Below are 16169 nucleotides of genomic sequence, written 5' to 3' on the forward strand. Positions count from 1 at the left end.
GATGATGTAGTGAAGTGAGGATTGATAGAGGTAAGAAAATGCCAAAGCCCTGCCATGAGGGATTAGTACTTACAAAACAAATGAAAAGTTGTGATCCTCAGGAAATTTTAAAATAAGACTTTCAAATGCAGATGTTTAAGATCCCAAGCTATTAAACAGGTTTAGTGGGTTGACCCTAGCTTGATGCCAGGTACCCACCACAGCCACTTTATCTCTCCCCTCTCCAATTGGACAGAAAAGAGAAACTATAACTAAGGATTAATGAGTTGGGATAAGGACGGGGGGATCACTGACTGATTACTGTCATGGGCAAAACAGACTTGAAATAGGGATATTAATTAAATTTATTACTAACAAAATCAGAGCGGGATAATGAGAATTGAAATAAATCTTAAAAACACCTTTTCTACCCCTCCCTCCTTCTCAGGTTCTACCTCCTCTCCCCCAGCAGCACAGGGAGACAGGGAATGAGGATTACTGTAAGTTCATCCAGGTTGTTTCTTCTGCTGCTCAGAGAGAGGAGTCCTTCCTTTGCTATAAAAAAAGTATAGCTTTGTATAGATTTGTTTGGGAATATTCTTAAAAGTTCTTGTTAAAAACTGTAAGCTATCATGTGAATTCCCCTTTCCTGCAAACTTGCCATTGTTCAGGTTCAGACAAAATTATGGACATTGTTTGCTCTCCTCCAGCTTGTAGAGAAAGCAATCCTTAAAAACCAGGAAGGGTTAGGTAGGTACCTAACAGCTGTTAAATACTGACCTGCTTAAAACACCAAAAAGAAAGAGGCAAATCAGTTCAGGTGCTGACTGCTTTACATTGACCTTCACCATTGATAGTTTGCTATTATAAATTGTTCTGATATTTAACCTCAATAAAATTGCAGTCCCTTGACTGAAACAAACTTCCTCCATTGAAACCACTACTGAGTTTTCAGCTTCTTTCTCTGTTAGGAACTGTTGTTAGATTATCGGAGTTGCTGTAGGAAGCAAAGGACAATTAAATATTTTTTTTTTGCCTCTGCATTTGGAAGAAATCAGAACCTGAGTCAGTAATCCATTGAATTACTTCAGTTCTGGTAAATGTTTTGTAGACAGACAGTATTTTTGAGTGAAGAACTAATGGTAGCATTAGTAAATCTCTCTAAGATAATTACTTAAATAGAACTGTCTCATTTGGTGTCAGAATGTACCAGCTAGAGAAGAAGAATCAACAACTCTCTGTAAATAAGTGTAAATATGTTACTAGAAGTGAGTTTGTTAGTAACCGGCAGTATCTGTTACACTAATGTGTTTATTTTACTTGCAGTATCTAAAATCAAATAATTAAACTACCAGTCTGTAAGAGAGAAAATTTCAAATAGTTTCTGAAGCTATTTGTGATGCATTCCAGAATTCTAAACTCTTAGACTAACAGCTGACCTAATTTGTGGGTTGTCATTCAGCATGAACAAGTATGAATTAAGTATTTAATATAGCAGTTCAGATCCATATCATACCAACAATGTTGCTGACAGCCAAATGGAATTGACTTATTTTTCTTCAAAGAAAAATAGTGGATTTTATTAGGATAATCTAGATTCCATGATAATTTTTCTTTATCTTGACTGAGAAGTTTATCTGTTGAAGAAAACAGAAACTGTATGTTGTCTGTGTGTCTTTTCAATACTGCCAGATTCTAAACTTTGTCTCTTAACATTTTAAATATACAGACATGGAACCAAAAGTACAGATCAGTTGCTGTTTCTTATGAAACAAAATCATATAGAAAACTGTCTTAAGCCACGTAGTAATTAGCCCCACGGTGTGATAATATCCTTATTTCAGCCTGTTTCCCTCCAGACGTGGGGTTTGATTTTCAATATCACATTTTTATATAATATTTTACATATAAACAAATAATTGACAAATGCATATAAGTTAGTATTTTTAATGGCACTTTCAAGGGATTAAGCGGTTGGAATTCTATGAGATTAGTTCAAAACTACCAGTTCTACTTGTGTGTTAGTCTGTTGTCCAGGAGTGGAGGAATGAGGCAAGTCAGAAGGTACTTAGGTGCCTTATAGCTCAGCTTACTTACGGTGTGTTATCTTAAATCTTTGATGCAGTTTGTGTTAAATTGCCAGGTGTTCAGAATTGTCAGAGTAGGGAAGCATTGTGCTCTGCCATTGTTGCTATCAGCCATGTTTGCCATATGTAATTCTACTAGAATTTCTCTATAGGTCTCCTTGTTGCTGCTCTCTCTTTACCATCTTTTCTTTTTTTTTTTGTCAGTAATTGCTTTGTACTTATTCTTTCATGTTTAATTTAATAGAGAAATAATAATTATAATAGAAAAAAATTCACTGGATAAGTTGCTGTTCAACAAAGGGATATATGTTTCACCCTTTGGTTTTCATGTATACCTTTTTAATCATCATCTCTGTGTTTAATTATAATTTAACTCAAACTTCTCTGAAGACCATTTAATGCAATGAAATGTTGTAGGTAGTCCTGAGATAGCCAGGGAAGAAGGATTCTTGGATCATGTATATTTTGACATGCTTAATAGTCTAAGATTATTATAGAAGTCAACTTCTCTTCTTTACATCAACTTGCCAAATTTGTATCATGAAAGGAGTATGGTAAAATCATGTTTTGTCCCAAGTACATATGCTCTTAAGATAGGAACAACTATTGCATTTTGTGTGTGACTCAGTCTTTCAGGTTATAACCCTCTGGTTGAGCACTGCTGTTGTAATTCATAAGCAAGACACCTCTACTTCAAGATAAAAGCAGTACAAGAGTCTGTCTGTCTTCCTTTGTAGAGAAACTGATAATTGAAACCTTTCTAGACTACATAGTTTCTAAAGCTCTTGCCATCTTGATTTTTTTGTACTGTAGACTATTTTTAATTTGATTTCTTTTTAAAGCATTGTAACTGGGTAAAACCGTGGTTACAAAAGAAAGTAGTAATTACCTTCTCTGTCTTTCATGTAACAGTAGTTAACATATTCCAGGGTGAGATTTGCTATTTTTGTGCAATTGCATTTTATTGCATTAGCTCATATTAATAGGAAATGCATTATAAACTGTAAAAGTATCTTTCTAGATACTGCAGCATAGCCAGGTATTTCCTGTTTTGTCTCTGTATGCTTCATTTCTCTTTCAGTAACAATCCATACTTTTTTTTTTTTAAATTAATTTCACTCTATTGATTTCTGTATGTATCTGATTTGCTGAAATCATTTTGCTTTCTGATTCTCTTCTTCAAAATGCTTTTTGCTTCCTCAGCTTTCTTTTTTTGTGGGTTGTATAAATATGTCTTATTGCAGCTTGCTAGACACTAATGGAAGTAGTGATTACTAAGCCCAGATACTTACAGAGGTGCCTTCTCCTGCCTCCACCAATGACAGGGAAAAAGTGCTGAATTCTATTCACCCACCTTCTGTGTACTTTCGATAGTTAGTACAAATACTTCAGGTTTTACTATAGCTACTTTTTAAACAGTCTAGAAGGAATTCCTTCATGTTGCATGAAGTTAGAAGCACCTCCCTTATCTAAATACTGTTTTACCATTTGATTTTTTTTTTAATTTTAAATTTAAACTCTGTAAGCAGCTAGACCACATCTAAACTTTTCTCAGGAGACTAAGCCATCTGAGTCACATCATATTGTATGTCATTGTCTTCCTTTTCTGGTGTAGTAATTGACTTTTGTTTATCTTTCTTTTCCTATTAGATTCTGTACATAAACTGAAAGGTTCTTTTTGCTTCTCTATCTCTTGGTAGTTGAAATTGATTTAGTGATTTTTATTTTTTTCATTTACTTCGTTGATTGACCTTGATTCTACATTTTGTAAGATTTCTTTTTCAGGTTATTGAAGTGTTTCAGACACAACAAAAATGATCATCCAAGCTTTTTTTTTATGATTATTTTTAATTCTTTTCAAATTTTTATGTAAATCTCTGTAGGATTAGCTTGTTCTGTTATATATTTATACAGGTTTTTATAGTGAGTGCCAGGTTAACTTTTTCTTCTAAAATAATGATATAAATGTGGGTTTCTTTAAATCTGCACTTGAAAGATTTCCATTTTATACTGTTCTTGATACTTCCCCCCTATAATTTTACTTTAAAAAGTTACCTTCTTCATTTACAAGAAGTACTATATTTAATCATATCCAAAACTAAAATAGCTCTTGCAGTATCTTCTGCCTTCTTCTGAAAACCATAGTTATTCCTAGTATGTTCCAAAAATTTCCGTTTTTCAAAAAGATTTAGATAGCTAGTCAATTCAGTGACATGAAGCAATCTTTTGACACAAATAGGATCTTTTTGGTATGGGCACAGGGGAGAAAATGGGAGTGATTTCTTTGACTGACCTTGAAACACCAACCTTCACCAAAATATTTAGATTTTTAGACAAAAATAAGTAGGATATTTTATAGTGTTTTGTCAGATAGTTATTGCAAGATTTTTGTTTGATGATCTAGAGCATAGTAGTTGCTGAAGAACAACTTGAGTTTCTGGTTAATGAGTGTTACACTACTCTTCTCCCCAGATTTTCTCGATTCCTTCTACTGCTTTTGAGGGTATTTACTGTAAGTCATTATTTCTGGTTTTGAAATTTTTGCACATACATAAGCTAATGATTGACAACTTTTAGCTATCAAGTAACTAAGTGTTCGTATTTTCTCATAATAAGGACTAACCTGATTTTTTTCAAACCATATTGTGGTCTTTATTCAATAACTTACTGAATTCCACTCTCATCAGTAGCCTTTTGTGAATGCTTTTCCCATTGGGCTCACTAGTTCTAGTGGTGGTAATTTTCAAATCTAGTCAGCTGCTATGAATTGGTTTGATGAAGACAGTGGTGAGTTAGTGGATGAAGATTATACATGAAATGTGCATAATCATCTAGAATTTAAATTGAGGAAGTTTGTTTAGTGTAGTGATGATGCATTTTCTTTTAATGTGGAAGAGCAGTAGGGGAAGGCACACAGAATTTGAGTAAAGGTTCGGTAGTGCAGATAATGTAGAATTGTTCAGTGGTACTTGAAGTGAAAGGTGACCCTAATTTTCTGTAATAGGTACAGAATTCAAATTACTTTGCTTGTTCTGTGTCCTCTGATAAGAGTATTTGTTTATAGGTCTTATGGAAGGACTGTTTTTACTGGGAAACACTGAAATTCATTCTGTAAAAATTGAATATTAGGAGGACAGTATAAATCATCCTCCAGTGTAATACGTAGGCAGTGTAACTACAAATTTCTGATGCCATTTGTCTATGGTGTAACATGTAGTGTTACATCAGTTGTCTTAATTGAAATGGATAAATAATAGGGTTTTTGTCCTCTCTTTAGGAGGCCTTATTGATGTCAATATGAGTGAAATTAGTTTTGATGAAATTCAACAACTCTTTTCAAAAGATTTAGACATTGAACCAGGGGGGCACTGGAAACCAAAAGACTGTAAGCCACGGTGGAAGGTGAGATGCTGATTTTTGGTTTTGTTTTATTTTTTCTTCTTGGTACATGAGAACAGTTTACCATTGCAAGCACTTAGTCTTTTGCTGACATATATTTATTTATTTATGTATATAAATAAATAAATTATATACTATGTTATAGTATAAGTATTATGCCATCTGTGCTCTAGAAGAAACTATAACTCAGAGAAAAATTTGAAATGGATTATCAGGGACTTTTAAAGGCTCGTTAACTGTGGTTACTGAACATTTCATCATATGGAGGCAAACCTGTCCTATGTGTCTGTTGCTTGAAGTATAACTAGAAGAAAGGTAACATAAAAGGAAAATCTTATTTATACTTTATTCATATTTTTTTCTTAATTGTTTGAGCAAATTTCCAACACGCTTTCCTAGCGGAAACCAAAGTGTAAAACACCCAGCCAATTTAAATGTGAAAGTTGAAAAGCCTATGTAAGCCACGGGAAACTTGATCTGTATTGAAATATTAAAATTTTAAAATGGTGATATAATAGCTTTATATATATATATATATGTAATTTTTTAAGGTGGCAATCCTTATTCCTTTTCGGAATCGCCATGAGCATCTTCCAATTTTTTTCCGTCATCTGATACCTATGTTGCAGAAACAACGTCTGGAATTTGCCTTCTATGTTGTTGAACAGGTAACAGCATTTACTTGAAAAGTGACTTCTCAAGATCCCTTACTGGAAGGGATTTGATATTCTTACCAAGAGTTGGATGAATCTCGAATTTAGAAATTGTTACGCAACTGTTCTACTCCTTTAAATGAAAAAGGAAAGTTCATCTCCATTCCCCAGTTTAAGCAATGGCCAGATATATCGTGCTTTTCTTCAAATATGGGCTGATATTTTATAGGGGTAACATGGCCTCTTAGAATGTGTTGTCATTGGAAGTTTTCAAGGGGAAAAAAAATAGGTCGCTAGCAGTGTTCCTCAGGGCTCAATTCCAGGGTCAGTTCTGTTCAGTGGATGCAGGAGCTGAGCGCACCATTAGCAAGTTTGGTGATGATATGAAACTGAGAGGTACTGTTGACTTTTGAGGGATGGGATGCAGAGGGATCTAGATAAATTGGAGCATTGGTCAGTGATTAATGGGATGAAATTTAAAAAGGCAAAATGCTGGATTCTGCACCTAGGACAAAGTAAAGCCCGGCACAAGTGTAAACTGGGAGAGGAGTGACTGGAGAGCAGCCCTGCTTAGAGATGTAGGGGGGTGCTGTTTGGCAGGAGGTTCAGCATGAGCCAGCAGTGTGTGCCAGGAGGGCAAACCCCATTCTGGGGTGCATCAAACCCAGCATAACCAGCTGGTCAAAAGAGGCATCTTTGTCAATACTTCTGTGTGTGTGTGTGTTGGGGGAGGGGGGTTGGTTAGAATATGTATTTCTCATAGTCTTGAAATTTTGTCCCTTCTTGATTTTTACAATATCTCCTTTGTTTTCTGTTTGAAGACAGGTACACAACCTTTTAATCGTGCAATGCTCTTTAATGTTGGCTTCAAAGAGGCTATGAAGGATGCTGTCTGGGACTGCATAATATTTCATGACGTGGATCACTTACCTGAAAATGACAGAAATTATTATGGATGTGGAGAAATGCCACGCCATTTTGCAGCAAAGCTGGACAAATACATGTACATGTATGTAACACTTTATTCATGCTGTTTCTTAAATATGCAGAAATATTTTTAAGACAGGTATGAATTTTGTGACAATAAGTGCAGGAGGAGAAAACAATAAAACATCCTCCTACCATGCTGTTTACAGAAATTAATATTTAGTTATTAAAAGGAAGATTTAAGTTTAATGTCTACATTTGATATATTACTAATTAGAAGGCATTATTTATAATTTCTGGTGTTGAACTTTTTGCAGTGAGGTTGATCAAAAAAAAAAGAAAAGGTTTGTGTGTCAAGGGGGAAAAGCTTACCTAACTTACTAGAAATTTTTTCTGGCTATATAAGCCCTTGTGCTGGCTGTTACAAAAGACAAGCAGATAATCTGCATCAAAATACCACAGGAAAAAGGTCTTTCTTAATTTTCTCATAACTCTGGTATTTATTTCTGCTTCGTACTGCTTTTTAAGCAGGAGATTTTCTTACTGCTAGACTATTATGTTTATTGTATTCTGTCTCTATTGACATTTGATGAATGTAATGGGACCTGCAGTTTTGTTACTTCCTTTCCTTCTACCATTTTACATTAATGATGTGTCACTTGCTTTTTAACACTTTGCTATCTCATGACATTCTTTGAATCACTTCACATAAAGCTGTAGCTTATTGCTTGCTACATGCATGTATTTGCTATCCTGAACTTTATTGGTGAAGTTAATCGAGTTGACAACCTGGTCAACTAACAGATGAAAACCAGTGCATTGAAACCACAGCTCTGTCTGTGGACTTGAGGCTGTCAGCCAATCAGCAGTCAAATGTTTAAAGATTTCATATGTATTTAAAAATATATAAATTAACATATATAAATATAGAAGAGATGTCATCTATCTTTTTATGTGTTTACAAAACACCTTATATATTTATGTATACATTTATAAAATGTCTAAATAGGTATTTACAAAATTGATAAATGTATAAATAAATCCAGATTTATAAAATGCAAAAATAAATATGTTTATGTATATATACAAAAAAAGTGCATGTGTACTGCACACACATACATACATATGAATAAAAACCTCAAACAGTGCCATTAACTGTCATACTCCAGTTGGTTCTGGTTTTGGGTTGATGGTGCTTTTTTGTTGGTTGTTTTGGAGGTATGTGTAGGGTTTTTTTTCTGAGGGGTGGGTTAGAACACCTTTTATTTCAGTTAAATGTTGAAAGAGATTATAATAGCAACCTTCCCCTAAAGCTATTAAGATTTGGTTCAATCCTGTGTTACCACAGAGATCAGAAGCTACATGACTCTGTTTCTTTTTCTTCCCCCTTGCATTCTGGAGTTATTTGTCCTTCAGTGTGGCAATTGTGTCCTAAGCAATGGTAAATCTTTTTGTAGATAGTCTTAACTCCTTGAAAGTTCCAGATTTGGAAGCATGTCCTGAGAGACTTTTATTTTATGAAGCGGCGTGCTGCTTGTGAAAGAGGAACACACTTTACTGTAACAGCTTCTGGGTTAAGGATGCAAGTCAATATTGATGGTAGTAAATATAGATACTTAAATATTCTATTTTTTTTTTTTAGATTGACAAAGTGTTTTGAGGACTGGAAATCACATTGGCTGGGGCTTAGTATGTTAATAGGTACAGTGGCTGTTCATGTTGGCCAACTGCTTATTACTTAATAATATATGCTAGCAGTTACTGTTGCTTACAGAAAAGCCTACAGATCCCTTTGATTTAAAAGTTTATCTTCTAAAAACTGGAAAATGTTTTTAAATAAGTATGTCATTCACTGTTGTTGAATATGTACTGTTAAACTGTTTCAAGTTTTAACAGTTCTGTAGAATATAGTGATGAATTAAAATTATTTAATTGATGCATTACTGATGTGTAATTTTTCAGTTGATTAAAGAGGGGGGGTTTGAGTTTAATTGTGTCAAAATGCAAATAATTTCAGGGCTTCGCTTAACATTTCAGCTATGAGTCTAAATCATCCATCTGAAATACGGATAGATTTTTGTTTCATCTGGTGATACTAAAGTGTAAGAGCACCTTTTATGCAAATCAGACTTTACTGCAAACCTTTTGTTCAACTTGGTGTATGTTACTTAATGCCAACAATTTCTAGCAACTAGTGTCCCATAGTGAATACATTCAACATCTGTTCATGTCCTTAGTTTGGAGTTCTTGTTTTTTGGAAAGGTATTGTTTAAAGACAGGGCTACCTATCAAAGTTCAGCTAATAATATAGAATTTGTCTTTTGTTTTCAGCCTTCCATACAATGAGTTCTTCGGTGGTGTAAGTGGCCTGACAGTGGAGCAATTCAAGAAGATCAATGGTTTTCCAAATGCCTTTTGGGGGTGGGGTGGAGAGGATGATGATCTTTGGAACAGGTGAGTATTCAACGCTTAGGTCTTTCTCACTGTTCTGTAGTATCCACCCTTCGAGACCAATTAGGTGCTCTTTTTCTGTCACTTACTACCTTTTTGTAATTTGTTTTAAATGAGTAAATTCTAATTTTAAAGAGTTTGCTTCAGAAATATCAGACTATACCATTTGAAGGCATAAGTGTGATGTTCTTTTTCTTGGCCTGGGGACAGTTAGCAGGTTTTTAAGAGATGGGTCTTGTAATAGATATAACAACAGTTAACAATACTAAGCATATTTAATCCCATTCCTTCTAGTCTTCTGTGTGTTGCCTTTAATTTACATCTTCCTTGCTGCTAGCATTATGGAATACCGTCCAAGAGACATGTAGATGAGTTTCCTATCTTAGGAGCAGTGTTTGAGAGAGAGGTTAATTTGTGAATATATTGATAGTCCCAGATTGGACAATGGACAGCAATGCTCATGGTCAGCGAACTGCTCCCAGTAAATATATCTAAAATGTTCAAATTGATCTGTTGAAATGAAGTGTCTGCATGAGTTTATATATAAAGAGGTATCTTTTAAAGGACGGATTTGTTTTTATTCTTTTTTTCTTGCAGTTTTAATGCTTTTATGCTGTTGAGCTTTAAGAACAAGCAGGAAATACCAAATATGAAATATTATTATTATTATTATTATTATTATTATTATTATTATTATTATTATTATTATTATTATTATTATTATTATTTTGTACTTTGTTTTGCCAGCTTTTTTAGCTGTTGGTTTAGGAGTGCTATGAGTTTTTTAGGATGAGAATGTCACTGAATGCAAAGACTTGACTCTAAAATAGTTGATGCATATTTTTCACTTTTACTATAACTTGTATGAAGAGTTTTAAGAAGATGTTTTTACAAATGTTAATGTATTATACCGCAGGGTTCACTATGCTGGATACAATGTAACAAGACCAGAGGGAGATTTAGGGAAGTACAAATCCATTCCTCATCATCACAGAGGTGAAGTCCAGTTTTTAGGACGGTAAGAATAACAGAGAAATGTTCAAATACTACCTCTAAACATGTACATTTTTTTCTTATATCCAAGCGTATGAATAAGCAGTCAGTGCTTATCAGTGTTATTTGGTGCTAAACTGTATACTTTCTTAAACACATTATGTTTGCTGTTCAGATATTTCTTATTTAACCCTGAGAGAGACTGGCTTTATGTGTCAGAAGATATTATCATCCTAATCTTTGATGCAGAATGTTATTGTTCATAATAGTTTGGGCATTAGTGCTGGCAGGGCTCCATCAGTTGGTTAATTTGGATATTTTTCAAAAGGAAAGAGTACAGCTAGGGCAAGCGACTCCTGCATGAAAACAGACTTTAAAACTCCTCAAGGATTGGTTTCTTCCATAGTCTTTCATTATTTTCTGAGATGTGGGTCTTCTCATTTCCTGCATACGTTGACATAAATTTTCCTTTTGGGATTCCTTTCTTTTGCCACAAACATGCAAAACACTTTAGGTGGCCAGTAGGTTCTGGCTGCCCTAGACTGGAATAGCAACCAGAATGCAACAGATGAGCTAAATGTAAAAATTAGAATGTGAAACACAAAATAGAGGGTTTATGATGTGTGTTCTCAGGTAATTAGAATTACTGCTCAATTCTGTTTTCAGTGGGTGTCTCTTTCTAGGAACATCTTTTTTCTGTTTTATTCATAATTTTAAAATAGACATGTACAGTAGACATGAGTAAATCTGTTATATGAAACTAAAATGTATAAATTGGTAATTTGGTGGAGGGGAACCAGTTTTTTTAATCACCTCAAATTTAGATGTTTGCAAATGCGGGAGTCTTAAGAATGAAATGAAAAACAATTTAGGCATTTAAATGTGTAATGATGACCAGTGAAGGTTTCTAAATATTTCCCTGAGCTCCCCAGTTGAGTTTTATTACAAAACAACATGAAGAAATTGAATAATCTTTAAATATCTGCTTAGTTTGGGACCATAAAAAGTATACATATTAAATGCCTCCTTTGTTATTTAGTCTTAATATTGACTTGTGTATGTGACCATAAAATCTAAATGTATTAAAAATCTTTAAAATCTTGCTTTCAAAGCTTAGGTAGGTAATTTGGTAATTTCAAAGGGCAGAAAGGTAGTTTGAGAACTTAAGATGTATTTCAAAATGAAATGACTGTCACAGTGTCGTGTCTGACATAATTAAATTGTTTCTTGCAAATCTTTCTGATATTTTCTTCTTCCAACTCCCTCTGCAGATATAAACTTCTGAGGTATTCCAGAGAACGTCAGTATATTGATGGATTGAACAATTTAGTATATACTCCTAAAATACTTGTCAGTAGATTGTATAAAAATATAACTGTTAATCTCATACCAGAACTTGCTCCTGTTAGAGACTATTGATGGAAGTGGAATGACAAGCTACCTTACCAGAATAAACTTTTAACACTGGAAGCTACTAGTAGACACTGTAAACCAAACCAAAACAAACCCAACAAACAGCAGTTTAGAATTAGAGTTTTTTGACCATTTGATGATGCATATTTGAGATGAGAAATTATTGTATGTACCATGCATTTTGTTCTGAAAGAAAAGCCAGCAGCTACCACTCAGATGTTTACAGCATGAGACTACTGTTCAAGCCTTCACTCTTCATATTCTCTATCTTAACCATTCAACTAAATAGACTGTAGGAAACAGACTTGTAGCTTCTCTGGAAGTAAGGACAGAAGCCTCTTCCAGGAATTTTTTTATACTAAACTGCCACCCCCCTCGTATTTAAATGAATGCTCTTGTTTCTTTTTAAATGTGTTTTGTAAATATGTGATGTAAATGAATGTGTGTACATTGCTTTTCAATTGTTCGATATTTTATGCTTCAGTATGTATTTGAGTGTGTTCTTGTTTGAAATCTATAGGAATGTTTTCATTAGCATGAAAGAACAAGTGTAAAATGTAAGTATGCTTGTAAAAAGGTTATACCTTATGTAAAATGAAGGAAATATTAATTGTTGGCCAGCTATGACTGTAAACTGTTATACTAGTTTTGAGCTCTAGGCCTCCTGCATATCTATATAGAAAAATCAATTTCATATATGAACTTGCTAGGAAAAAAGCTTTTAATTTTATTTATTGCCAGCAAAATTGTATGATACCCTGCCTGCCATCTAAAGTCTATTTATATGCATATTGCATGTGTATTACAGAAGATCTTGCGCTTGTTGCATATTATGATCTACAGAAACTCTAACTGTTTCCAAGTGTGCCACTTGTGTCAATGTCAGGGATTTTAATGCCTAAAACAATGTGTCTGAATGCGTACAGTATTTTGGTATTGTTCTTTTTCAAAAAAAAAAAGAATCCTAGTAAACAGCACTTTTATTCCTCCAAAATCAGAAGAGCCAAAAATGTGTCTTCATTGGAAGAATATCAAAGTTAGATTTTTAAGAGAATAATAAAACATAGTTCTAATAGTTCTAATGCTTGCAGCGTGGGATTTTCAGAACCACGGTGTTGGTCACACTGTTCTGCTGATGGGGACGATGATGCCGAAAGCGGAACTGAAAGCAGGCCAATCCCAGGTGCTTTTTAAAATTCCACTCATAATACATTATTCAATATAGCTATTTGAGGGCCTATTCTGGCAGGGTGCTTTGTGCTTCTGTGATGCACTAAGTATCCTCGAGTCGATGACTGTCAATGAGATTGAGGTTGTGCAGTCCTGCTAAGGGTTGGTCCTGTCTGTTTCTCTATTTTTGTGGTGTTATATGTATGAGTAACTATGAGCCTCTCTCCTCAACTTAAAATGAAAAATGTATCTTCTTATTTTCTCTTTGCTTGTATTGTTATGCTACTGAAAAGTATTCCACTGTTAAGCATTATTATCTTTTGCTAATATTTTTTTACATCCCTTATTGATACTAAGGGAAAGGGCCAGGTGATTTATTTTCTATGTTAATGCAAAGATATTGACCAAGATCTACTAAAGTGTTTTGTTTGTCAAGGTTACTCAGCTCCTTAGGAACCAAAGACTGACTTCTGCTCCCATGGAGAGTGGGAAGCAGTATATATAATAAGGATTGTTTATCCATAGAGTGTTCTTCAAGAGTGTTGACAAAGAATACTAACTTTAAGTCATTACTATGTGTTGGTTTCCTGAATTGCTGCCACAGATGGTGTGGTGCTTTGTATATTTTAAGTTTGCCTTAAACATCTTTTATTACTTTGACATCACAGCAGCAAATTCTGCCCTTAGCCATTCTTCAGTGAAGTTATGAGCTTAGTTGTAGACGTCCCGAATATTTAGTAGAAATACAATTATTTAATTTAAGTAGTTGAGAACAATCGTAAGGGATATTTTATACCATATTGGAATTACCTTAAAATCTGCCAGTTAATCTAATATGCTTTAGGAATGAGGTAATACAGTGAAAATATCTAAAAGCATAAAGTGAAGAAAACATCCTTCAAAAGCATGCTGAAGTGGTTCAATCACCTCCTAATAGATTTTTCTATAACTGATTATATAGAACATTTTGAAGCATATGGAGAAAGGGGAGATAATACAGTGTATGAACAATTATATCTTCAAAATAAAATTAGTCATTTCATAGCAGACTAATACTATTCTTTAAGAACAGTTGAATAAATCTTTAAATCCTTGATGTAATTTTGATGTGATTTCTGGTTTTCAGTACAATTTCACCTTCAGTTTCACACCTATGATTATGAAGCATCCTTTGGTACCATAGGTCTGTACTGTTTTCTGAAGCATGCTTTTGTGCCCATTTGTTAGGCATTCTGTGAAATTTATGTGCAATTTTAAAAAAAATCTAATTCATATATATGTATATATACTTACATATATACATACTATATTACACATTTGCTGTGGCTGAACTAATATAACTTTACAGCTTTAAGTGATTGATCATGTATGGTCCTAGAAAAATGTGATTTAAACCAGTACGTGAATGAATTGTGACATGTAGCTGAGTTCTTAAAACGTTTACATTTTGGTGCCCAAAGTGATGGATGTTAAATTATGAATTGCTGACCAACACTATTCCCTAAGTACCTTTTATCATTTTGTTGGGAAGTTTTAAAAGTTGCCATCTTAAAATTACATCACAATAGTGTTTGTATACTACCTGCTTGAACTCAGTACTATTCTGTAGTGAATTTTAACATAGACAGTGCCTTCAAACAAAATAAATATGATGCAGAACTAAGAGTTGTGCACATTCCTTTTGATATTTTCATGATTCTTGTAAAATGTAGAAAGAAGCCAATCACATTGGCTTTTGCATTGCTGACAGTGCAAATTAAGGACATCTCTTCAAGGAGGGAACATGGAGGGAGAGGAAAAAGGGTGTCTTTTACAAGATTCTAAAGGTCTTGCTAACTAACAAGTAAAACCATTACAGAAGTATTAAGATTGGAATCTGGTTGATATGCTAAGATACTCTTAAGCCCATTTTCTATATTTTAAATTTAAGTCGGAGCATATAAAACATAAAGTCCATTTTGCAATAGACAGTATATTGAAAGGCAAGTGCAAAATGCCCTTTTTTGGATCTTGACAGTCTATTTTTCTACTGTTATGTTTACTAATGACTGTGTTGTAGTGGGTCACTAATGAGCCAGTTCTTTAAAAAAACTGAAAGGATCCATTGCATATCAGCAAGAGGAAGTGTACCTAAGATTATTTTATTTGTAGAGGTATATGAGATAGGCTTAATGAGAAATGCACTGAAACAAATGCTGGGAATTTCCTGTGTACTGTCATAGCTTTTTTTTTTTTTATTTTTGTTGTTCATGAAAATGTTTGTACTTTTTTATCATTGTCTTTTATGAAATATAATGTTCTAAAGATTGTGTTGGTTTGTTTATTCTGAGGTTCTGTGGAAAACATATCATCTTTGTGTTTTGTTTCTAGACAAAGTGCTCATTTTTCTAGTGCTCAGAACCCCAAAGTAACAGAAAAAGGAAGGATTACACCTGTCTAATATATCAGGTTGGGCTGGGACAGGATGAAGTGCTAGACTAGCAAAGTGTTTTCCCTTTTTTTGGTATTTATATGCTTTCAGCTTTTGATTTTGTTAGGCTAAATGACTCAATATTTTTGCATACTTTCCCAAGACAGAGTTGCTATTCTGTTGAATATCGTAATCTTTCTTCCTTATATATGGATTACTAGAATGGGAATAGAAGGATTCATCCATATTTCTCCTGACATTAAATAGGAAATTGGTTCTCTCAGGAATCATCAGTTATCCTTATTTTTATTTGTACCTTACAGCTATTAAAGTGTCAGATGGTTAGAGGTATGCAAGTAATTTTGGGGGGTACTTCAGCTGGAGACAAATTATTTTTCAGAATTTTCTGAAAGTAAATGAATAAACTTCTTCAGGTATGTTTGATCGATATGCTTTTCTGAAACACTGGCTATGGACTCTCCTTGGAAGTGTCACCAGGTATGATATATTGGAAAACAGGAAAGAAGGCCTTTTAAGTATGTGTAGCATAGTTAGAATCCTTAAACGCTGTTCCACCTTGCTGTTACTTTTAAGCTGCTTTTGCTTCTATATCTCAAAAATCAGAATTGAGAGGTGACTTTATCTGATAATTATGTGGGGCCCTGAGTAAGTAATCCCATGTGACTT

General features: G+C 33.9%; 1 protein-coding gene across 4 annotated transcripts in view; it reads left to right on the plus strand.

Annotated features, from left to right (window-relative positions):
* The window catches only part of B4GALT6 (beta-1,4-galactosyltransferase 6), a 69037-nt gene that overhangs the window by 15172 nt on the left and 37696 nt on the right, over nt 1-16169 (plus strand). For 3 of the 4 annotated variants that reach the window (XM_064654376.1, XM_064654404.1, XM_064654385.1), the window contains 5 exons: nt 5344-5468; nt 6017-6133; nt 6940-7127; nt 9377-9499; nt 10413-10514. In XM_064654376.1, the coding sequence (XP_064510446.1) occupies nt 5344-5468; nt 6017-6133; nt 6940-7127; nt 9377-9499; nt 10413-10514 (655 nt within the window). Of the gene's footprint in view, nt 1-5343; nt 5469-6016; nt 6134-6939; nt 7128-9376; nt 9500-10412; nt 10515-11760; nt 15380-16169 lie in introns of those variants that run through there. The other variant, XM_064654394.1, reaches the window with a different exon arrangement.

Source organism: Pseudopipra pipra, chromosome 1, assembly GCF_036250125.1.
Source record: "Pseudopipra pipra isolate bDixPip1 chromosome 1, bDixPip1.hap1, whole genome shotgun sequence".
In the NCBI taxonomy this organism is placed as follows: Eukaryota; Metazoa; Chordata; class Aves; order Passeriformes; family Pipridae; genus Pseudopipra; species Pseudopipra pipra.